The following is an 18,920-nucleotide window of genomic DNA, read 5'->3' on the forward strand; positions in this document are numbered from 1 at the left end:
ATTTCTATGGCAGAAAATACAGTCAGGAGCAGATGAGAGGAGAAAACGCAAGTACATTTTATTTTATATTCTACCGGTTGTTACGGTGACCGTGGTCAATAACCGTCATTTAAAATTCCACGACTGCCATAGCCCTAGAGCAGGAATGGCTGATCTTGATGGGGGCCACAACAATATGAATGCATCGTGAGTGGCTCGTGGGTCTCTGTATATCCATACCCACACATGCAGTCAGTGCTGCCCTATCCTTTTGGGGGGCCCTAAGAATTGTTTTGTTAGCCCCCCCTCACTTTGTGAGCAAAACATTTTAGCAGCCTCCCTCTTGACAACGGAGAGGAAAAAAAATGTAATGCCGTTTTAAAGCAAGTTTGCAGCAATTCTACACATTTTGGCATGGGGCGGAGAGAAGATTTTGCCGTTTTACACCAATTTCCTGAAATTCTACACATTTTGCCACAGGGTGAAGAGAAATGTTTGCAGTTTTTAATAGGATATCTGAGTGAGAGTGACTAACAAAATAAATGGTGGCCCACAGGTCGCTGGATTCATTTACCCATCTAAAAAATGTTCGTTGACATGGGCTGATAGTGACTAACATAAGAGAGAAACTGCCAAGAGTGTGCAAAGCTGTCATCAAGGCAAAGAATTTCAAATATAAAATATATTTTTATTTGTTTAATACTTTTGTTTACTACATGATTCCATATGTATTATTTCATAGTTTTGATGTATTCACTATTATTCTACAATGTAGAAAATAGTCAAAATAAAGAAAAACCCTGGAATGAGTAGGTGTGTCCAAACTTTTGACAGGTACTATATATATATATATATATATACATTTTATATCTCACTCTGATCTCACAGAGATTCTTAAGAAACGTCAAGTTCCTCTACCTTTTTAGTTCATTTATTCATAAGTAAAGCCTATATTTAGATTTATTCATAAGTAAAGCCTATATTTAGATGTATTTATTTGGTCTCTATTTAGCTTTATTTATTTGGTCTATATTTAGATTTATTTATTTGGTCTATATTTAGATTTATTTATTTGGTCTATATTTAGATTTATTTATTTGGTCTATATTTAGATGTATTTATTTGGTCTCTATTTAGATGTATTTATTTGGTCTCTATTTAGATGTATTTATTTGGTCTATATTTAGCTTAGGTCTTCTGTTCCTCTACCCTTTTAGTTTATGTATTAATTTATTTTGTATTTAGATGTTATTTATTTATGTAGTCTATATTCAGCATGGGTCTGCGTTAGTAAGGTGTAGTTCCTCTATACCTTTAGTCGGGTGAGCATGGCCTGAGGTAGTAGGACCCAGAGCCTTAGTGCTGGGACCAACAAGACCAACAAGACAACAACGTAAGAAACACCCAACATATTTCTACGTGACTGTGACGGACACAGCAACCATACACCCTCTCTGAACAGATATATACACACACACACACACACACACACACACTGTAGACAGAGGGAACAACACACAACAACCATACACCCTCTCTGAACAGATATATATACACACACACACTGTAGACAGAGGGAACAACACACAACAACCATACACCCTCTCTGAACAGATATATATACACACACACACACTGTAGACAGAGGGAACAACACACAACAACCATACACCCTCTCTGAACAGATATATATACACACACACACACTGTAGACAGAGGGAACAACACACAACAACCATACACCCTCTCTGAACAGATATATATACACACACACACACACTGTAGACAGAGGGAACAACACACAACAACCATACACCCTCTCTGAACAGATATATATACACACACACACACACTGTAGACAGAGGGAACAACACACAACAACCATACACCCTCTCTGAACAGATATATATACACACACACACACTGTAGACAGAGGGAACAACACAGACAGAGGGAACAACACACAGCAAAGAATTACAGAGACAGCTAAGGATAGAAATGCCCTAGCTAAGTTACTTGGTATGATCTCTAACCAACAACCAACACTTTATAAGTGTTAGCCCATCGACTATGCCACCACTGTGTGAGATAGAGCATCTTACACATGCATCCCTCCTCCCTTAGAGTTCCCATTGATCTAACATGACAGTGTAGGTGTAATCTATGTAGTGGAACCCTAGCTTTCAGCTATCCAACCCTATTAGATCCCTCTTTTATTAGTAGATGTAAATCAGTGAAGGGTGCATGGTTAAAGGTAGACCCAGTAATATTACAGCCTTGTACACAGTGGGGCGGCTTCCTGCTTACACAAATGTTTGAGTCCAGGTGTATGAACAGGACCACAGTCATTGGCCATGCATCCTTTTCCATTATGACGTCAGAGGAAGTCACCCACTCATCAATCTGTTTTTCTCACCCGATTGGTCTACTCCTGGTTGCTCCACCCCATTGGATAAAAGTCCTGTGTTCTTCTGATTGGATAATGTCCCAGTCGTCATGCTTTTTGTAGTTCAGTTGTAGTTCATTTTTTAAATTCTAATCTTTTTGTATTTCAGTTGTAGTTCATTTTTTAAATTCTAATCTTTTTGTACTGCAAAAGAAAGTCATTGGTTTTCTGAACTTGATCTTTTCGAGAGCTTGAGTTTTTAGCTAACATTCTTCATGATTCCATGTAGTAAGTGAGGTCATGTAGCATGCTCCTGGGCTGCATGGTCAGTCAGCTAGACTCATGAATGAGACTATTATCAGTTTTTTGGGGGGGGGTGACACGTTTTTGTAAAACAGTGATGAAATGTTTGTGCACATGCATGAAAAAAGCAGAGTTGGCACAGTTGTCTAGTTCCCCAGGGTTTCCTTCTTTGCCCTGGCTTTTGTTACACAGCCTGATTTGCATTAGCAAGAGGTCCCATAACCCTCTATCCTTAACCCCCCTCCCTCCACATTCCAGATGTGTGTGCCTACCTATTTTCAAACCCCCCAGCTAAATAACAATGAGGGCTAAAAGCCTCTCCTTCCACCGGCCGCTCATATAGCCTGCAGGAAACACACACACACCAGCTGGTCAGAGAGCCTGCAGGAAACTGCACATGGGAATTCCTGCCGGGTTGGTGAGGATTATTTTCTCCCCCCCGCCCTCTTCTTCCTCCATGTCTCCTGCTCCGATGAGGGGGGAGTCTCTCAGTGTGTAAAGTGATGTGGATATCGGAACGTGTGTGGACATTCAACCCTCTCAGCCTAACTCTGTCCATCAACTGCTACTATTGGAATGTTATTGAGAAAGAACAAGGGAATCCACACAGGGCTCTACAGTGGGACCATTACTTTACTGTGCGAGCTTTAATTTAGGAGCTCCAGTGCGCCTAGAAAAACATCACCCAGGTGATAATTGTTGCAATGATTACTTCAATGTACCGCAGCCCCTGAGCGCCATGGAGAAAACGTTTTGTTACACCAAATAGTTTTTGTCTCTCACACACACATACACACACACACACACACACACACACACACACACACACACACACACACACACACACACACACACACACACACACACACACGTAGTTAGCTAAAATGTGCTACCAGCCCCAACACACACTGGGAGATACAGGAAGTACTAGGAGATACAGGGAAGATAGAGGGATGCTGGGGGGAGTGCCGATGGTTGTCATGGTGCTTCGGTGTGTCGGTAGCAGGTTGGAATCTCAATGCCGTCTCACAGGATCACTGCATATTTTTACACCTGCAGGTTGTGTGTGTGTGTGCACGTGGACATGACTGCGGATGTGTGTTTGTGATCGAGGTGTTCGCTGAGAGTGTGCGGTGAGTGAGGAGTTAGGGTGTGTGTACGTCTGTGCAGGGGTGCCACATTTCCTACATTTTTACACAATCCAATATGTCTTCTCCATTTAGAACAAAAAGTAAGCAAAAACGCCCACAGTCATCAAGCCAGGTAAGAGATCATTATTAAATATGTTTAAGTGATTAATAAGACTGAACTAGATCAAAGGTAATTCAATAATAAATATTGTTGAACCTTTAACAAATTGCCTAGCTAATGAACAACTCTTGAAAAAATTCAGACTTTTGATTGTCTTTATTAAGACATCCTCTATATCACATTTCAGCCAGACCGACCAGCCAACCCGAGCCGCCTGCATGCACAACCCCCACCAGTCTAGTCAGTAACTAAACTCTCTCACAACACAATTTCCTTTCCAGTTCACACCTTTAAAAAAATGTATTCCCAAAGGAAAGGTTTGGAAACAAAAACAAAACTTTAAAATCCCACATACACCTCAAATACACAGTTGAAGTCGGAGGTTTACATACACATAGATTGGAGTCAACCACTCCACAAATTTCTTGTTAACAAACTATAGTTTTGGCAAGTCGGTTAGGACATCTACTTTGTGCATGACACAAGTCATTTTTCCAACAAATGTTTACAAACAGATTATTTCACATATAATTCACTGTATCACAATTCCGGTGGGTCAGAAGTTTACATACACTAAGTTGACTGTGCCTTTAAACAGCTTGGAAAATTCAGAAAATTATGCCATGACTTTAGAAGCTTCTGATAGGCTAATTGACATCATTTGAGTCAATTGGAGGTGTACCTGTGGATGTATTTCAAGGCCGACCTTCAAACTCAGTGCCTCTTTGCTTGACATCATGGGAAAATCAAAAGAAATCAGCCAAGACCTCAGAAAAAAAATTGTAGACCTCCACAAGTCTGGTTCATCCTTGGGAGCAATTTCCAAATGCCTGAATGTACCACCTTCATCAGTACAAACAATAGTCTGCATGTATAAACACCATGGGACCATGCAGCCGTCATACCGCTCAGGAAGGAGACGCACTCTGTCTCCTAGAGATGAAGTACTTTGGTGCAAAAAGTGCAAATCAATCCCAGAACAACAGCAATGGACCTTGTGAAGATGCTGGAGGAAACAGGTACGAAAGTATCTATATCCACAGTAAAACGAGTCCTATATCGACATAACTTGAAAGGCCGCTCAGCAAGGAAGAAGCCACTGCTCCAAAACCACCATAAAAAGCCAGACTACGGTTTGCAACTGCACATGGGGAGAAAGATTGTACTTTTTTAAGAAATGTCCTCTGGTCTGATGAAATAAAAATAGAACTGTTTGGCCATAATAACCATCGTTATGTTTGGAGGAAAAAGAGGGATGCTTGCAAGCCGAAGAACACCATCCCAACCGTGAAGCACGGGGGTGGCAGCATCATGTTGTGGGGGTGCTTTGCTGCAGGAGGGACTGGTGCACTTCACAAAATAGATGGCATCATGAGGTTGGAAAATGATGTGGATATATTGAAGCAACATCTCAAGACATCAGTCAGGAAGTTAAAGCTTGGTCGCAAATGGGTCTTCCAAATGGACAATGACCCCAAGCATACTTCCAAAGTTGTGGAAAAATGGCTTAACGACAACAAGGTCAAAGTATTGGAATGGCCATCACAAAGCCCTGACCTCAATCCTATAGAATATTTGTGGGCAGAACTGAAAAAGTGTGTGCGAGCAAGGAGGCCTACAAACCTGACTCAGTTACACCAGCTTTGTGGGCCAAAATTCACCCAACTTATTGTGGGAAGCTTGTGGAAGGCTACCTGAAACATTTGACCCAAGTTAAACAATTTAAAGGCAATGCTACCAATTACTAATTGAGTGTATGTAAACTTCTGACCCACTGGGAATGTGATGAAAGAATGCAGATAGCCCGGTTAGCCAATGCACGGGAGCACTGGTTGGTTGGGCTAATTGGCGTAGTATGTACATATGTACATGAATGTATAGTTAAAGTGACTATGCATAGATGATAAACAGAGAGTAGCAGCAGCGTAAAAGAGGGGTTGGGGGGGGGTATGCACACAATGCAGATAGTCCGGGTAGCCATTTGATTACTTGTTCATGAGTCTCATGGCTTGGGAGTAAAAACTGTTGAGAAGCCTTTATGTCCTAGATATAAAGGTTTTGTCATCGGGAAAAAAAGCCTCTATCAACCCTTGATACAGTTTGGAAATCAACTTTGGAGGTTTGTCAGTCTGTCTTAAATAGCATCTGTCCAGTGTTTGCTGCACAGAGAGAATACAGTGTATCTGCAAAAATTCACCTCACCTCTGTCACAGACTGGTCTTCCCTGGCTGCGTGACCCTGCTGAGACCCCTGTCACCATCTGATCCTCCTAAAATGAGGCATTACCTTAGTGTACATTTATACATTGTTATCCAAGAATAGAATCAATGGTCCAATAATTGAAATTACCATTATTCCCAGATCCTAAACTATAGCTTTAAGCTGCTGTCCTGTGGCTATTGTAGGTATTCCCATTAATTCAAGATGGAACTTTGTAGTGTCCACTGATATTGTTAATATAGACCTACGGCCACATTCAGCTGAGCTCCGTAGACTGGTCTTCCCAGGCTGTCTGACGCTGCTGGGACCCCTGTCACCATCTGATCCTGCTAAGACATGAGCATAGTGCATAGTACTGGCTGCACTACAGGGCTGCACAGCCCGCGGAACCTGAGGGTCCCCACAGAGATCATTGTGGTACGGTCTGCATTTTCTTGCTGAGGTGGGAGCTGGCGGTCAGACAGACGACTTTGGGATGAAAATATTTTTGTTGTCCCACAGATTATTTGTTAAAACTCTTTTAGGATAGGGGGCAGCTTTCGGAATTTTGGATGAAAAGCGTGCCCAAAGTAAACTGCCTGCTACTCAGGCCCAGAAGCTAGGATATGCATATAATTGGTAGATTTGGATAGAAAACACTCAGAAGTTTCTAAAACTGTTAGAATAATGTCTGTGAGTATAACAGAACTGATTTGGCAGGAGAAACCCTGAGCACAATCCATTCAGGGAATTTCTTTTTTGAGCTCATAGTTTTTCCCACTACTTTTCATTGGGAATCCTGATTTATAAGGGCCCTGGTTGCAGTTCCTATGGCTTCCACTAGATGTCAACAGTCGTTAGAAATTGGTTGATGTTTTTCTTTTGAGGAATGAAGAAGTACGGCTGTAAATTGTTCGTGTCACTGTGAAGGGCTGAAGTATTTTATTGCGCGTACACAGGAGCGCGCTCCGTGGTATTTTTCTTCGGTATTGAAAACAGATTATCCCGTCTTAAATTCTATCGATTATTTACGTTTTAGGATACCCGAGGAAGTATTAGGAACATTGTTTGAAATGTTTGGACCAAGTTTACAGGTAACTTATTAGATACTTTGTAGGCATGTTGGGTGTGTTGAAACCGGTGTATTTCTGAATCAAACGTGCCAAATAAATGTACATTTTTGGGACATAAATAAGGACATTATCGAACAAAAGGACCATTTGTGATGCTTCTGGGACATTTTGGAGTGCCAACAGAAGAAGATCTTCAAAGGTAAGGCATATATTATATGGCTATTTCTGACTTTTGTGTTGCAACTCCCTGGTTGAAAATGATTTGTTATGCATTTGTGTGCTGGACGCTGTCCTCAGATAATCGCATGGTTTGCTTTCGCCGTAAAGCATTTTTGAAATTGGACACCTTGGCTGGATTAACAACAAGTTAAGCTTTATTTTGATGTATTGCACTTGTGATTTCATGAAAGTTGAATATTTATAGTAATTTAATTTGAATTTGGCGCTCTGCCATTTCACTGGATGTTGGCCAGGTGGGACCCTACCATCCCAAGTATCCATAAGAAGTTTTAACAGTTCTCTTTCTGCTTTATATGCATTAGCCTACCTATTGTATTAAAAACATATTTTTTGCGTTATTCACACACTTAAAATTCGCGGCTTCATCTTAAGTAGCCTACCTCTCCTAGTTGGGCGTGAGAATTCAATTGCGCCTAGGTATTTCTGGTCTCATTGAAACAGAGTAGGCTGCCTATATGGGCGGAGAATCAATTGGCAGTTAACTTGAATATTAAATGAACTTAAATATGATTAGACTATAGTTAACTAGTGTCTTTAAATAAATATTGATAATGGAAAGAAGTGATTCGAAGTGCAATCAAAAAATGTCATAATTGAAAAGGAAGAGGCACAAAGCGCACATAACTTAGGCTACTATGGTGAGTGAACGTTGCACCTTTTCATTTTCAATAAATGTTGATTACCCATTTATTTGTCTCTGCCTGCAAATCATTCTCCTAAAATGTATTTAACCTTTAACTAGGCAAGTCAGTTAAGAACAAATTCTTATTTACAATGACGGCCAAACTCGGACGACGCTGGGCCAATTGTGTGCCGCCCTATGGGACTCCCAATCATAGCCGGATGTGATGCGGCCTGGATTCGAACCAGGGACTGTAGTGACGCCTCTTGCACTGAGATGCAGTGCCTTAGACCGCTGCGCCACTCGGGAGCCCTAAAAGGTTGGCTATATCCTACAGGACTTCTCAAAACATAGCGTGCCGTGGTCATCATTCTTGCTGCTTCCAGTTCAGTAGCCACACCTGTGAGATCAGGTACGTGTGTGGTCCCAATTAAATAGAGTAGGTTATAGCCTGTGTATGGGCGGAGAAGCACGGGACAATTATCTTTCCAAGGAAATGTACTCCCTAAATAGTCCTATGATTAGTCTATAGTTTACTACATTGCCTGGAAATAGGCCTAAATAATGATCACCCATATTTCTCTCTGAAAATCTTCCCACTCCTAAATGGTAGGCTATAAAAATAGCTCAAAAGAAAGTGCAAGTCTCTCCAACTCTGCTCTCTTCAAACTACATCTAACATATTGGCTGATCTGGACACCATATGTGAACTGATTGCCCCCCATCTATCTTCAGAGCTCGTGCTGCTAGGTGACCTAAACTGGGACATGCTTAACACCCCAGCCATCCAACAATCCAAGCTTGATGCCCTCAATCTCACACAAATTATTTATGAACCTACCAGGTACCACCCCAAAGCCGTAAACACGGGCATCCTCATAGATGTCATCCTAACTAACTCGCCCTCCAAATACACCTCTGCTGTTTTCAACCAAGATCTCAGCGATCACTGCCTCATTGCCTGCACCCGTAATGGGTCAGCGGTCAAACGACCTCCACTCATCACTGTCAAACGCTCCCTGAAACATTTCAGCGAGCAAGCCTTTCTAATCGACCTGGCCGGGGTATCCTGGAAGGATATGGACATCATCCCGTCAGTAGATGATGCCTGGATATTTTTTTTAAACGCATTCCTCTCCATCTTAAATAAGCATGCCCCATTCAAGAAATGTAGAACCAGGAACAGATATAGCCCTTGGTTCTCTCCAGACCTGACTGCCCTTAACCTTAACACAAAAACATCCTGTGGCGTTCTGCATTAGCATCGAACAGCCCCCGTGATATGCAACTTTTCAGGGAAGTTAGAAAACAATATTCACAGGCAGTTAGAAAAGCCAAGGCTAACTTTTTCAAGCAGAAAAAGTTCTGGGACACTGTAAAGTCCATGGAGAATAAGAACACCTCCTCCCATCTGCCCACTGCACTGAGGATAGGAAACTCTATCACCACCGATAAACCCACTATAATTGAGAATTTCAAGAAGCATTTTTCTACAGCTGGCCATGCTTTCCACCTGGCTACCCCTACCGCAGTCAACAGCACTGCACCCCCCACAGCTACTCGCACAAGCCTTCCCCATTTCTCCTTCTCCCAAATCCATTCAGCTGATGTTCTGAGAGCTGCAAAATCTGGCCCCCTACAAATCAGCCGGGCTAGACAATCTGGACCCTTTCTTTCTAAAATTATCTGCCGAAATTGTTGCAACCCCTATTACTAGCCTGTTCAACCTCTCTTTCATGTCGTCTGAGATTCCCAAAGATTGGAAAGCAGCTGCTGTCATCCCCCTCTTCAAAGGAGGGGACACTCTTGACCCAAACTGTTACAGACCTATATCTATCCTACCCTGCCTTTCTAAGGTCTTCGAAAGCCAAGTCAACAAACAGATTACTGACCATTTCGAATCCCACCGCACCTTCTCCGCTATGCAATCTGGTTTCAGAGCTGGTCATGGGTGCACCTCAGCCACGCTCAAGGTCCTAAACGATATCGTAACCGCCATCGATAAGAAACAATACTATGCTGCCGTATTCATTGACCTGGCCAAAGCTTTCGACTCTGTCAATCACCACATCCTCATCGGCAGACTCAATAGCCTTGGTTTCTCAAATGATTGCCTTGCCTGGTTCACCAACTACTTCTCTGATAGAGTTCAGTGTGTCAAATCGGAGGGCCTGTTGTCCGGACCTCTGGCAGTCTCTATGGGGGTACCACAGGGTTCAATTCTTGGGCCAACTCTTTTCTCTGTATACATCAATGATGTCGCTCTTGCTGCTGGTGAGTCTCTGATCCACCTCTACGCAGACGACACCATTCTGTATACTTCTGACCCTTCTTTGGACACTGTTAACCTCTCTAGGCTAGGCGGGACGAATTCGTCCCACCTACGTAACAGCCACTGCTATCCTGTGGCGCGATTTTCAAAACCTTAAAAATCCTATTTCTTCAATTTCTCAAACATATGACTATTTTACAGCCATTTAAAGACAAGACTCTCGTTAATCTAACCACACTGTCCGATTTCAAAAAGGCTTTACAACGAAAGCAAAACATTAGATTATGTCAGCAGAGTACCAAGCCAGAAATAATCAGACACCCATTTTTCAAGCCAGCATATAATGTCACCAAAACCCAGAAGACAGCTAAATGCAGCACTCACCTTTGATGATCTTCATCAGATGACAACCCTAGGACATTATGTTATACAATACATGCATGTTTTGTTCAATCAAGTTCATATTTATATCAAAAACCAGCTTTTACATTAGCATGTGACGTTCAGAACTAGCATACCCCCCGCAAACTTCCGGGGAATTCGCTAACATTTTACTAAATTACTCACGATAAACGTTCACAAAAAGCATAACAATTATTTTAAGAATTATAGATACAGACCTCCTCTATGCACTCGATATGTCCGATTTTAAAATAGCTTTTTGGTGAAAGCACATTTTGCAATATTCTAAGTACATAGCCCAGGCATCACGGGCTCGCTATTTAGACACCCGGCAAGTTTAGCACTCACCATAATCATATTTACTATTATAAAAGTTTCATTACCTTTTGTTGTCTTCGTCAGAATACACACCCAGGACTGCTACTTCAATAACAAATGTTGGTTTGGTCCAAAATAATCCATCGTTATATCCGAATAGCGGCGTTTTGTTCGATGCGTTCCAGACACTATCCGAAATAGTAAAGAAGTGTCACGCGCATGGCGCAATTCGTGACAATAAAATTCTAAGTATTCCATTACCGTACTTCGAAGCATGTCAACCGCTGTTTAAAATCAATTTTTACGACATTTTTCTCGTAGAAAGCGATAATATTCCGACAGGGAATCTCCTTTTCGGCAAACAGAGGAAAAAAATCCCAAAGGCGGGGCGGTCGGGGTCACGCGCATAAGCCAGTGTCTCTTGATCGGCCACTTGAGAAAGGCGATAATGTGTTTCAGCCTGGGGCTGGAATGACGACATTCTGTTTTTTCCCGGGCTCTGAGAGCCTATGGAAGACGTGGGAAGTGTCACGTTAGAGCAGAGATCCTTAGTAAATGATAGAGATGGAAAAGAAGTTCAACAAATGGTCAGACAGGCCACTTCCTGTAAAGGAATCTCTCAGGTTTTGACCTGCCATTTGAGTTCTGTTATACTCACAGACACCATTCAAACAGTTTTAGAAAATTTAGGGTGTTTTCTATCCATATGTAATAAGTATATGCATATTCTAGTTACTGGGTAGGAGTGGTAACCAGATTAAATCGGGTATGTATTTTATCCAGCCGTGTCAATGCTGCCCCCTAGCCCTAACAGGTTAACAACCCTCCAGACGAGCTTCAATGCCATACAACTCTCCTTCCGTGGCCTCCAACTGCTCTTAAATACAAGTAAAACTAAATGCATGCTCTTCAACAGATCGCTGCCTGCACCTGCCCGCCTGTCTAGCATCACTACTCTGGACGGTTCGACTTAGAATATGTGGACAACTACAAATTCCTAGGTGTCTGGTTAGACTATAAACTCTCCTTCCAGACTCACATCAAACATCTCCAATCCAAAGTTAAATCTAGAATTGGCTTCCTATTTCGCAACAAAGCATCCTTCACTCATGCTGCCAAACATACCCTCGTAAAACTGACCATCCTACCGATCCTCGACTTCGGCGATGTCATTTACAAAATAGCCTCCAATACCTTACTCAACAAACTGGATGCAGTTTATCACAGTGCCATCCATTTTGTCACCAAAGCCCCATATACTACCCACCACTGCGACCTGTATGCTCTCGTTGGCTGGCCCTCGCTTCATACTCGTCACCAAACCCACTGGCTACAGGTCATCTACAAGACCCTGCTAGGTAAAGTCCCCCCTTATCTCCGCTCACTGGTCACCATAGCAGCACCCACCTGTAGCACATGCTCCAGCAGGTATATCTCTCTGGTCACCCCCAAAGCCAATTCCTCCTTTGGCCGTCTCTCCTTCCAGTTCTCTGCTGCCAATGACTGGAACAAACTGCAAAAAATCTCTGAAACTGGAAACACTTATCTCCCTCACTAGCTTTAAGCACCAGCTGTCAGAGCAGCTCACAGATCACTGCACCTGTACATAGCCCATCTATAATTTAGCCCAAACAACTACCTCATCCCCCTACTGTATTTATTTATTTTGCTCCTTTCCACCCCATTATTTCTATTTCTACTTTGCATTTTCTTCTACTACAAATCTACCATTCCAGTGTTTTACTTGCTATATTTTATTTACTTTGCCACCATGGCCTTTTTGCCTTTACCTCCCTTATCTCACCTCATTTGCTCACATTGTATATAGACTTATTTTTCTACTGTATTATTGACTGTATGTTTGTTTTTACTCCATGTGTAACTCTGTGTTGTTGTATGTTGTCGAACTGCTTTGCTTTATCTTGGCCAGGTCGCAATTGTAAATGAGAACTTGTTCTCAACTTGCCTACCTGGTTAAATAAAGGTGAAATAAAAAAAATATAAAAAAAAATATATAGACCAGTATTACAATGTAAGGGACATGTGAAAATCTCAGGTAATTTAACCTATTTCTGAAATTGTTTGCGCATTTGATATTGCCTGTAGGGCGCAGAATTGCTGGGACCATGGCTGGCCAGTGAGCTGCGTCACATACGCCTAAAATACCATTGCGGGACTGAGGTTGGATTTGGGACCAGTTCTTGCGGACAGAAAGCCAGCAGTTGCGTGTTGAAGAGGTCGTTCCGCGCAGACTGCCATACTGACTAATAAAACTAACATTGCACTGAAAAAACGTCAGAATATCAATCTTAAATCGTTTGGTTGATGGTGTCATCGTTTTGATTCAGGACTAGTGAGATTGATGCAACAAGAATAGATTACGTTAACCAATTTTTGGCCAACTCTCTCTCGAACAGTAGATCAACTGGCGAAAGCTAGCCAAGATCGTTTACTTCTGAAACGGGACAAAACAAAGGCTACAAAACATTTCCGTACAAACAACAGCTGTTAGCGATATGAAGTGGCTATTATTGCTATCTATCTGACAGATAAGTAGAGGCTAGCGCTAACCTGGCTCTGGTAGCTGCTAGTGTACTTTATTCATTCACCCCAGTCGAGAGGGGATGAAACATTAGCTAACCTTACATATCAGTGACAATACTAACTCAGCTCTGCTAATAAACACTCGTTTTTTTCTGTTCAGTTAAACGGCAGTTACCTTGCCAGCTACATCAGTCAACTAAATATTAGCCAGTCTCTGCTCTGCTTGGTTTTGCAACTCGGTGAAAGACAGCAAACCATACACACTGAACTATGCTCAACTCTCCCATGCTGATCCAGCCAGCCTTCCAGAAGCCTTGCCTTTACACAGCCTGTCAGCCCGCTCTGTGGTGTCCGTGTGGTCCTAAATCCCAGCTGAACACTCCAAACAGCCTTCCCGACCGCACGGAGGCGTCCATGTGATCCTAAAGCACTCTGTTGCCGGGTTTTGTATCACATTGCAATGGTACAACTGGGGGGGACAAAAATGCAATTTCAGAATGGGGGGAATGACCCCCGTCCCCAGTGAAAGTTGCGCCTCTGCGTGTGTGTGTGCATGTACCTACATGTACGTGTGTAACTGAGGGTGTAAATTGAGTTTTGAGGGGTTTAGGCCATGGATTGGGTAGAATCTCTCACTAGGAAGACAGAAAACCAAGTGTCTGCTAAATGGCAGAGATTTGAACCTCTCTTCTGTCTTAAGCACTTTGTGGTTATTTTATTTTCATTGTGGTTGAACCATCCTTTCAGCTCAGACCTGGGCTGGGAATTAAAGATACATTTTCTCTTTCTCTCTTTCATAAGACGTGCCCAACCCAAACACTCATCTGTCTCATCCTCTACTTTCCTGCCCTTCCTTAACGCTTATCCCTCCCTTTTCTCTCTCCTCAGAAACACAAAGAGAGGGAGAGACACAAACCCAAACACAAGAAGATTCTAGAGCTTTCCCCCACCCTCGCTCCAACTCTCATGGTCACCTCAGACAAGGTGAGCCCACTCCTCCTTTCCGCCCTGCTTCTCTCCCTCTCTTTCTCTCTCTCTCCCTCTCTTTCTCTCTGTCTCTCCATCTCACTCCGTGGGTTTAATGTGAGGTGAACATTGACTAGCTCTGTTAGGCATTAGGGCTGGACTGACCTCTCTCATGCTCCACTTCTCCACTCCTCCTTTCCTCTCCTCTCCTACTCTCCTCTCCTTTCCTCTCCACTCCTCCTCTCCTCTCCTTTCCTCTCCTCTCCTCTCCTCCTCTCCTTTCCTCTCCACTCCTCCTCTCCTTTCCTTTCTTCTCCACTTCTCCTCTCCGTTCCTTTCCTCTCCACTCCTCCTCTCCTTTCCTCTCCACTCCTCTCTTCTCCTTCCCTCATCTCCTTCCCTCCCTCTCCTCTATACTCCTCCACTACACTACACTCCACTCTTCCTCTCCTCCCTCTCTTCTCCAATCATCCTCTCCTCCTCTCCTCAACCATCTCCCAGAGCTACAGCAGCGGTGGTGGAGGAGGAGTCTCCTCTTTGCCCACCTCATCGCAGAAGCGATTGGATGACAGTGCCGCCCGTTTCACCACCGCCAACTTCCAGGAAGTGCCTGTGCACTCCGGGAGTGCTAAGGACGCCCCCCCCACAGGGTCAGAGAGCAAACAAGGGTCGGAGGTCAAACTGGGCAAGAAGAGCATTAGCCATGGGATTGGTGTTCAGCGGGGACGCAAGTCCCTCATACCTGGGAAGCCCCTCCCCTCTGCTGTGGTCACTACGGCAACCTCCTCCACCGCCGCCTCCTCCACTGGAACCTTTCATCAAGGTGAGATTGATAGGTGAGACTGTTTACGTTTGTACGTTTGTACGTGTGTTTGTGCGTGTGTGACAGTTGTTGGATGTTGTCCAGAGTGCCAGCGTATGACCATCATCTCCCTGGCTAGATCCTGGCTCCTGTAATCTCTGCCACACACAAACAACACACACAGAGACACTAGAGAGGGACGCTCAGACGCCATCAGTCTCCCTTGACCTCTGACCCCTTATGGCAGCGTGTGTGTGTGTGTGTGTGTGTTTCAGCCTTCAGGGGGCAACTCTGGAGGTCTGACGTGTTGTAAGTTGCATCTAGTGGGAAAAGGGTCTCACAGTCCAACGAGAGACTGAGGAACAAGGAGATGGTTATTAGATGGAAAGAGAGAGTTGTTTTTGCTCTGTGTTATCTGTTACTGGTGTTTCCATGTGTCTGGCAGTGCCAGAGGGTCGGTCTGTGTGTATTAAGTCTGCAAACAGCTTCTCCTCTCTCTCCCAGCCCTCCTGCTGTCAAATAAGACGTCCTCCACCGTGACTCCTCCCACCTCTGACTTCCTGGGCTTCTCTGATCCGTTGCTGCGCTCTGGAGGCGGGGACTCCTTCTCCCCGCCCTCGTTCAGCCGTTGCCTAGTGAAGCCCAGTGAGCTCACGTCCTTGGAGGGCATGGCGTCGCTCAGCACCTTCGGTTCGATGATGTCGCTTCCTGCCAGCGGTGGCCTAGCCGGCGGTAAACTGTACGAGAACTCTCACAGTGAGCCAACGGGGAACGTTGCCGCCACTGCCGGCTACAAACGCTCCTCATCATCCTCCTCTTCCTCTGCTGCCTCCTCCTCCTCTGGGCCAGGGATGGGGGTAGAAGTAGGAGAAGAAGGAGTGAAGGGAAAGAAGAAGAGAGGAAACTGGAGGAACCGATATGGACCCTGCTTCAATGCTCCTGACGGCATGGCTACAGACGGACCTGAGCACCACACAGCACCGCTACCTCTCCCCTCATCGTCCTCTTCTCTCTCCTCCACCTCATCCTCCTCTCCTTCCCCCTCCTCTACCAGCGCTCTGCCAGGCCGGCCCGGTGGAGGAGAGAGAGGAGGTCTGCTGTGTGTTGGTGTCAGCAGTGGGATCCAGAAGTCTCCTTCCTTACTGAGGAACGGCAGCGTGCAGATTGATGGAGTCACCTCTACTCCGTCTGGGACCGGTAAGATCCACACACACAAACAACCCCTTTCCTCACTCTGTCTTTCATTGCTCATTCTATCAAAGCATGTTTTGTATCAGCAGCTGTGTAATGCTGTGGTGGAGACTGATGACTGGCCATAAAGCAGTACCGGGCTAAATGGGAGAGAGCTGCCTAAGGGTTGAACAGGCAATTAGAGGCTGTTGTAGTAGAGAGGAGGGGAAGGTTAGAGTGCTGTGAACCCTGCTGGACAACACTAGTGTGTGTGTGTGTGTGTGTGTGTGTGTGTGTGTGTGTGTGTGTGTGTGTGTGTGTGTGTGTGTGTGTGTGTGTGTGTGTGTGTGTGTGTGTGTGTGTGTGTGTGTGTGTGTGTGTGTGTGTGTGTGTGTGTGTGTGTGTGTGTGTGTGTGTGTATGAAGTGCTCTCTGTCTCGTTTCATCTTGTGTTCCATTTCTCGGCAACCGCGTCAATGCTTTGGAGTTCCTTTCTGCTGCAGGAAATGTCTATTCCCTTCTGCTGCCTGGAAATGTCTATTCCCTTCTGCTGCAGGAAATGTCTATTCCCTTCTGCTGCAGGAAATGTCTATTCCCTTCTGCTGCAGGAAATGTCTATTCCTTTCTGCTGCAGGAAATGTCTATTCCCTTCTGCTGCAGGAAATGTCTATTCCCTTCTGCTGCAGGAAATGTCTATTCCCTTCTGCTGCAGGAAATGTCTATTCCCTTCTGCTGCAGGAAATGTCTATTCCCTTCTGCTGCCTGGAAATGTCTATTCCCTTCTGCTGCAGGAAATGTCTATTCCCTTCTGCTGCAGGAAATGTCTATTCCCTTCTGCTGCAGGAAATGTCTATTCCTTTCTGCTGCAGGAAATGTCTATTCCCTTCTGCTGCAGGAAATGTCTATTCCCTTCTGCTGCCTTGAAATGTCTATTCCCTTCTGCTGCAGGAAATGTCTATTCCCTTCTGCTGCAGGAAATGTCTATTCCCTTCTGCTGCAGGAAATGTCTATTCCCTTCTGCAGGAAATGTCTATTCCCTTCTGCAGGAAATGTCTATTCCCTTCTGCTGCAGGAAATGTCTATTCCCTTCTGCTGCAGGAAATGTCTATTCCCTTCTGCTGCAGGAAATGTCTATTCCCTTCTGCTGCCTGGAAATGTCTATTCCCTTCTGCTGCAGTAAATGTCTATTCCCTTCTGCTGCCTGGAAATGTCTATTCCCTTCTGCTGCAGGAAATGTCTATTCCCTTCTGCTGCAGGAAATGTCTATTCCCTTCTGCTGCAGGAAATGTCTATTCCTTTCTGCTGCAGGAAATGTCTATTCCCTTCTGCTGCAGGAAATGTCTATTCCCTTCTGCTGCAGGAAATGTCTATTCCCTTCTGCTGCCTGGAAATGTCTATTCCCTTCTGCTGCAGGAAATGTCTATTCCCTTCTGCTGCAGGAAATGTCTATTCCCTTCTGCTGCAGGAAATGTCTATTCCTTTCTGCTGCAGGAAATGTCTATTCCCTTCTGCTGCAGGAAATGTCTATTCCTTTCTGCTGCAGGAAATGTCTATTCCCTTCTGCTGCAGGAAATGTCTATTCCCTTCTGCTGCCTTGAAATGTCTATTCCCTTCTGCTGCAGGAAATGTCTATTCCCTTCTGCTGCAGGAAATGTCTATTCCCTTCTGCTGCAGGAAATGTCTATTCCCTTCTGCTGCAGGAAATGTCTATTCCCTTCTGCAGGAAATGTCTATTCCCTTCTGCTGCAGGAAATGTCTATTCCCTTCTGCTGCAGGAAATGTCTATCCCCTTCTGCTGCAGGAAATGTCTATTCCCTTCTGCTGCAGGAAATGTCTATTCCCTTCTGCTGCAGGAAATGTCTATTCCCTTCTGCTGCAGGAAATGTCTATTCCCTTCTGCTGCAGGAAATGTCTATTCCCTTCTGCTGCAGGAAATGTCTATTCCTTCTGCTGCCTGGAAATGTCTATTCCTTCTGCTGCAGGAAATGTCTATTCCCTTCTGCTGCAGGAAATGTCTATTCCCTTCTGCTGCAGGAAATGTCTATTCCCTTCTGCTGCAGGAAATGTCTATTCCCTTCTGCTGCAGGAAATGTCTATTCCCTTCTGCTGCAGGAAATGTCTATTCCCTTCTGCTGCATGAAATGTCTATTCCCTTCTGCTGCAGGAAATGTCTATTCCCTTCTGCTGCAGGAACTGTCTATTCCCTTCTGCTGCATGAAATGTCTATTCCCTTCTGCTGCAGGAAATGTCTATTCCCTTCTGCTGCCTGGAAATGTCTATTCCCTTCTGCTGCCTGGAAATGTCTATTCCCTTCTGCTGCAGGAAATGTCTATTCCCTTCTGCTGCAGGAAATGTCTATTCCCTTCTGCTGCAGGAAATGTCTATTCCCTTCTG

The 18,920-nt window shown here is 44.3% G+C and overlaps 1 protein-coding gene across 11 annotated transcripts in view; it reads left to right on the top strand.

Moving 5' to 3' along the window:
- Positions 1-18,920, top strand: part of LOC106590532 (protein AF-10) — a 127,137-nt gene that overhangs the window by 58,719 nt on the left and 49,498 nt on the right. For all 11 annotated transcript variants that reach the window (XM_014181637.2, XM_045710861.1, XM_045710858.1 and 8 more), the window contains 3 exons: positions 14,478-14,573; positions 15,057-15,378; positions 15,862-16,554. In XM_014181637.2, coding sequence (XP_014037112.2) covers positions 14,478-14,573; positions 15,057-15,378; positions 15,862-16,554 — 1,111 coding nt within the window. The remainder of the gene's footprint in view (positions 1-14,477; positions 14,574-15,056; positions 15,379-15,861; positions 16,555-18,920) is intronic.

The sequence above is a fragment of the Salmo salar genome, chromosome ssa29, assembly GCF_905237065.1.
Source record: "Salmo salar chromosome ssa29, Ssal_v3.1, whole genome shotgun sequence".
In the NCBI taxonomy this organism is placed as follows: Eukaryota; Metazoa; Chordata; class Actinopteri; order Salmoniformes; family Salmonidae; genus Salmo; species Salmo salar.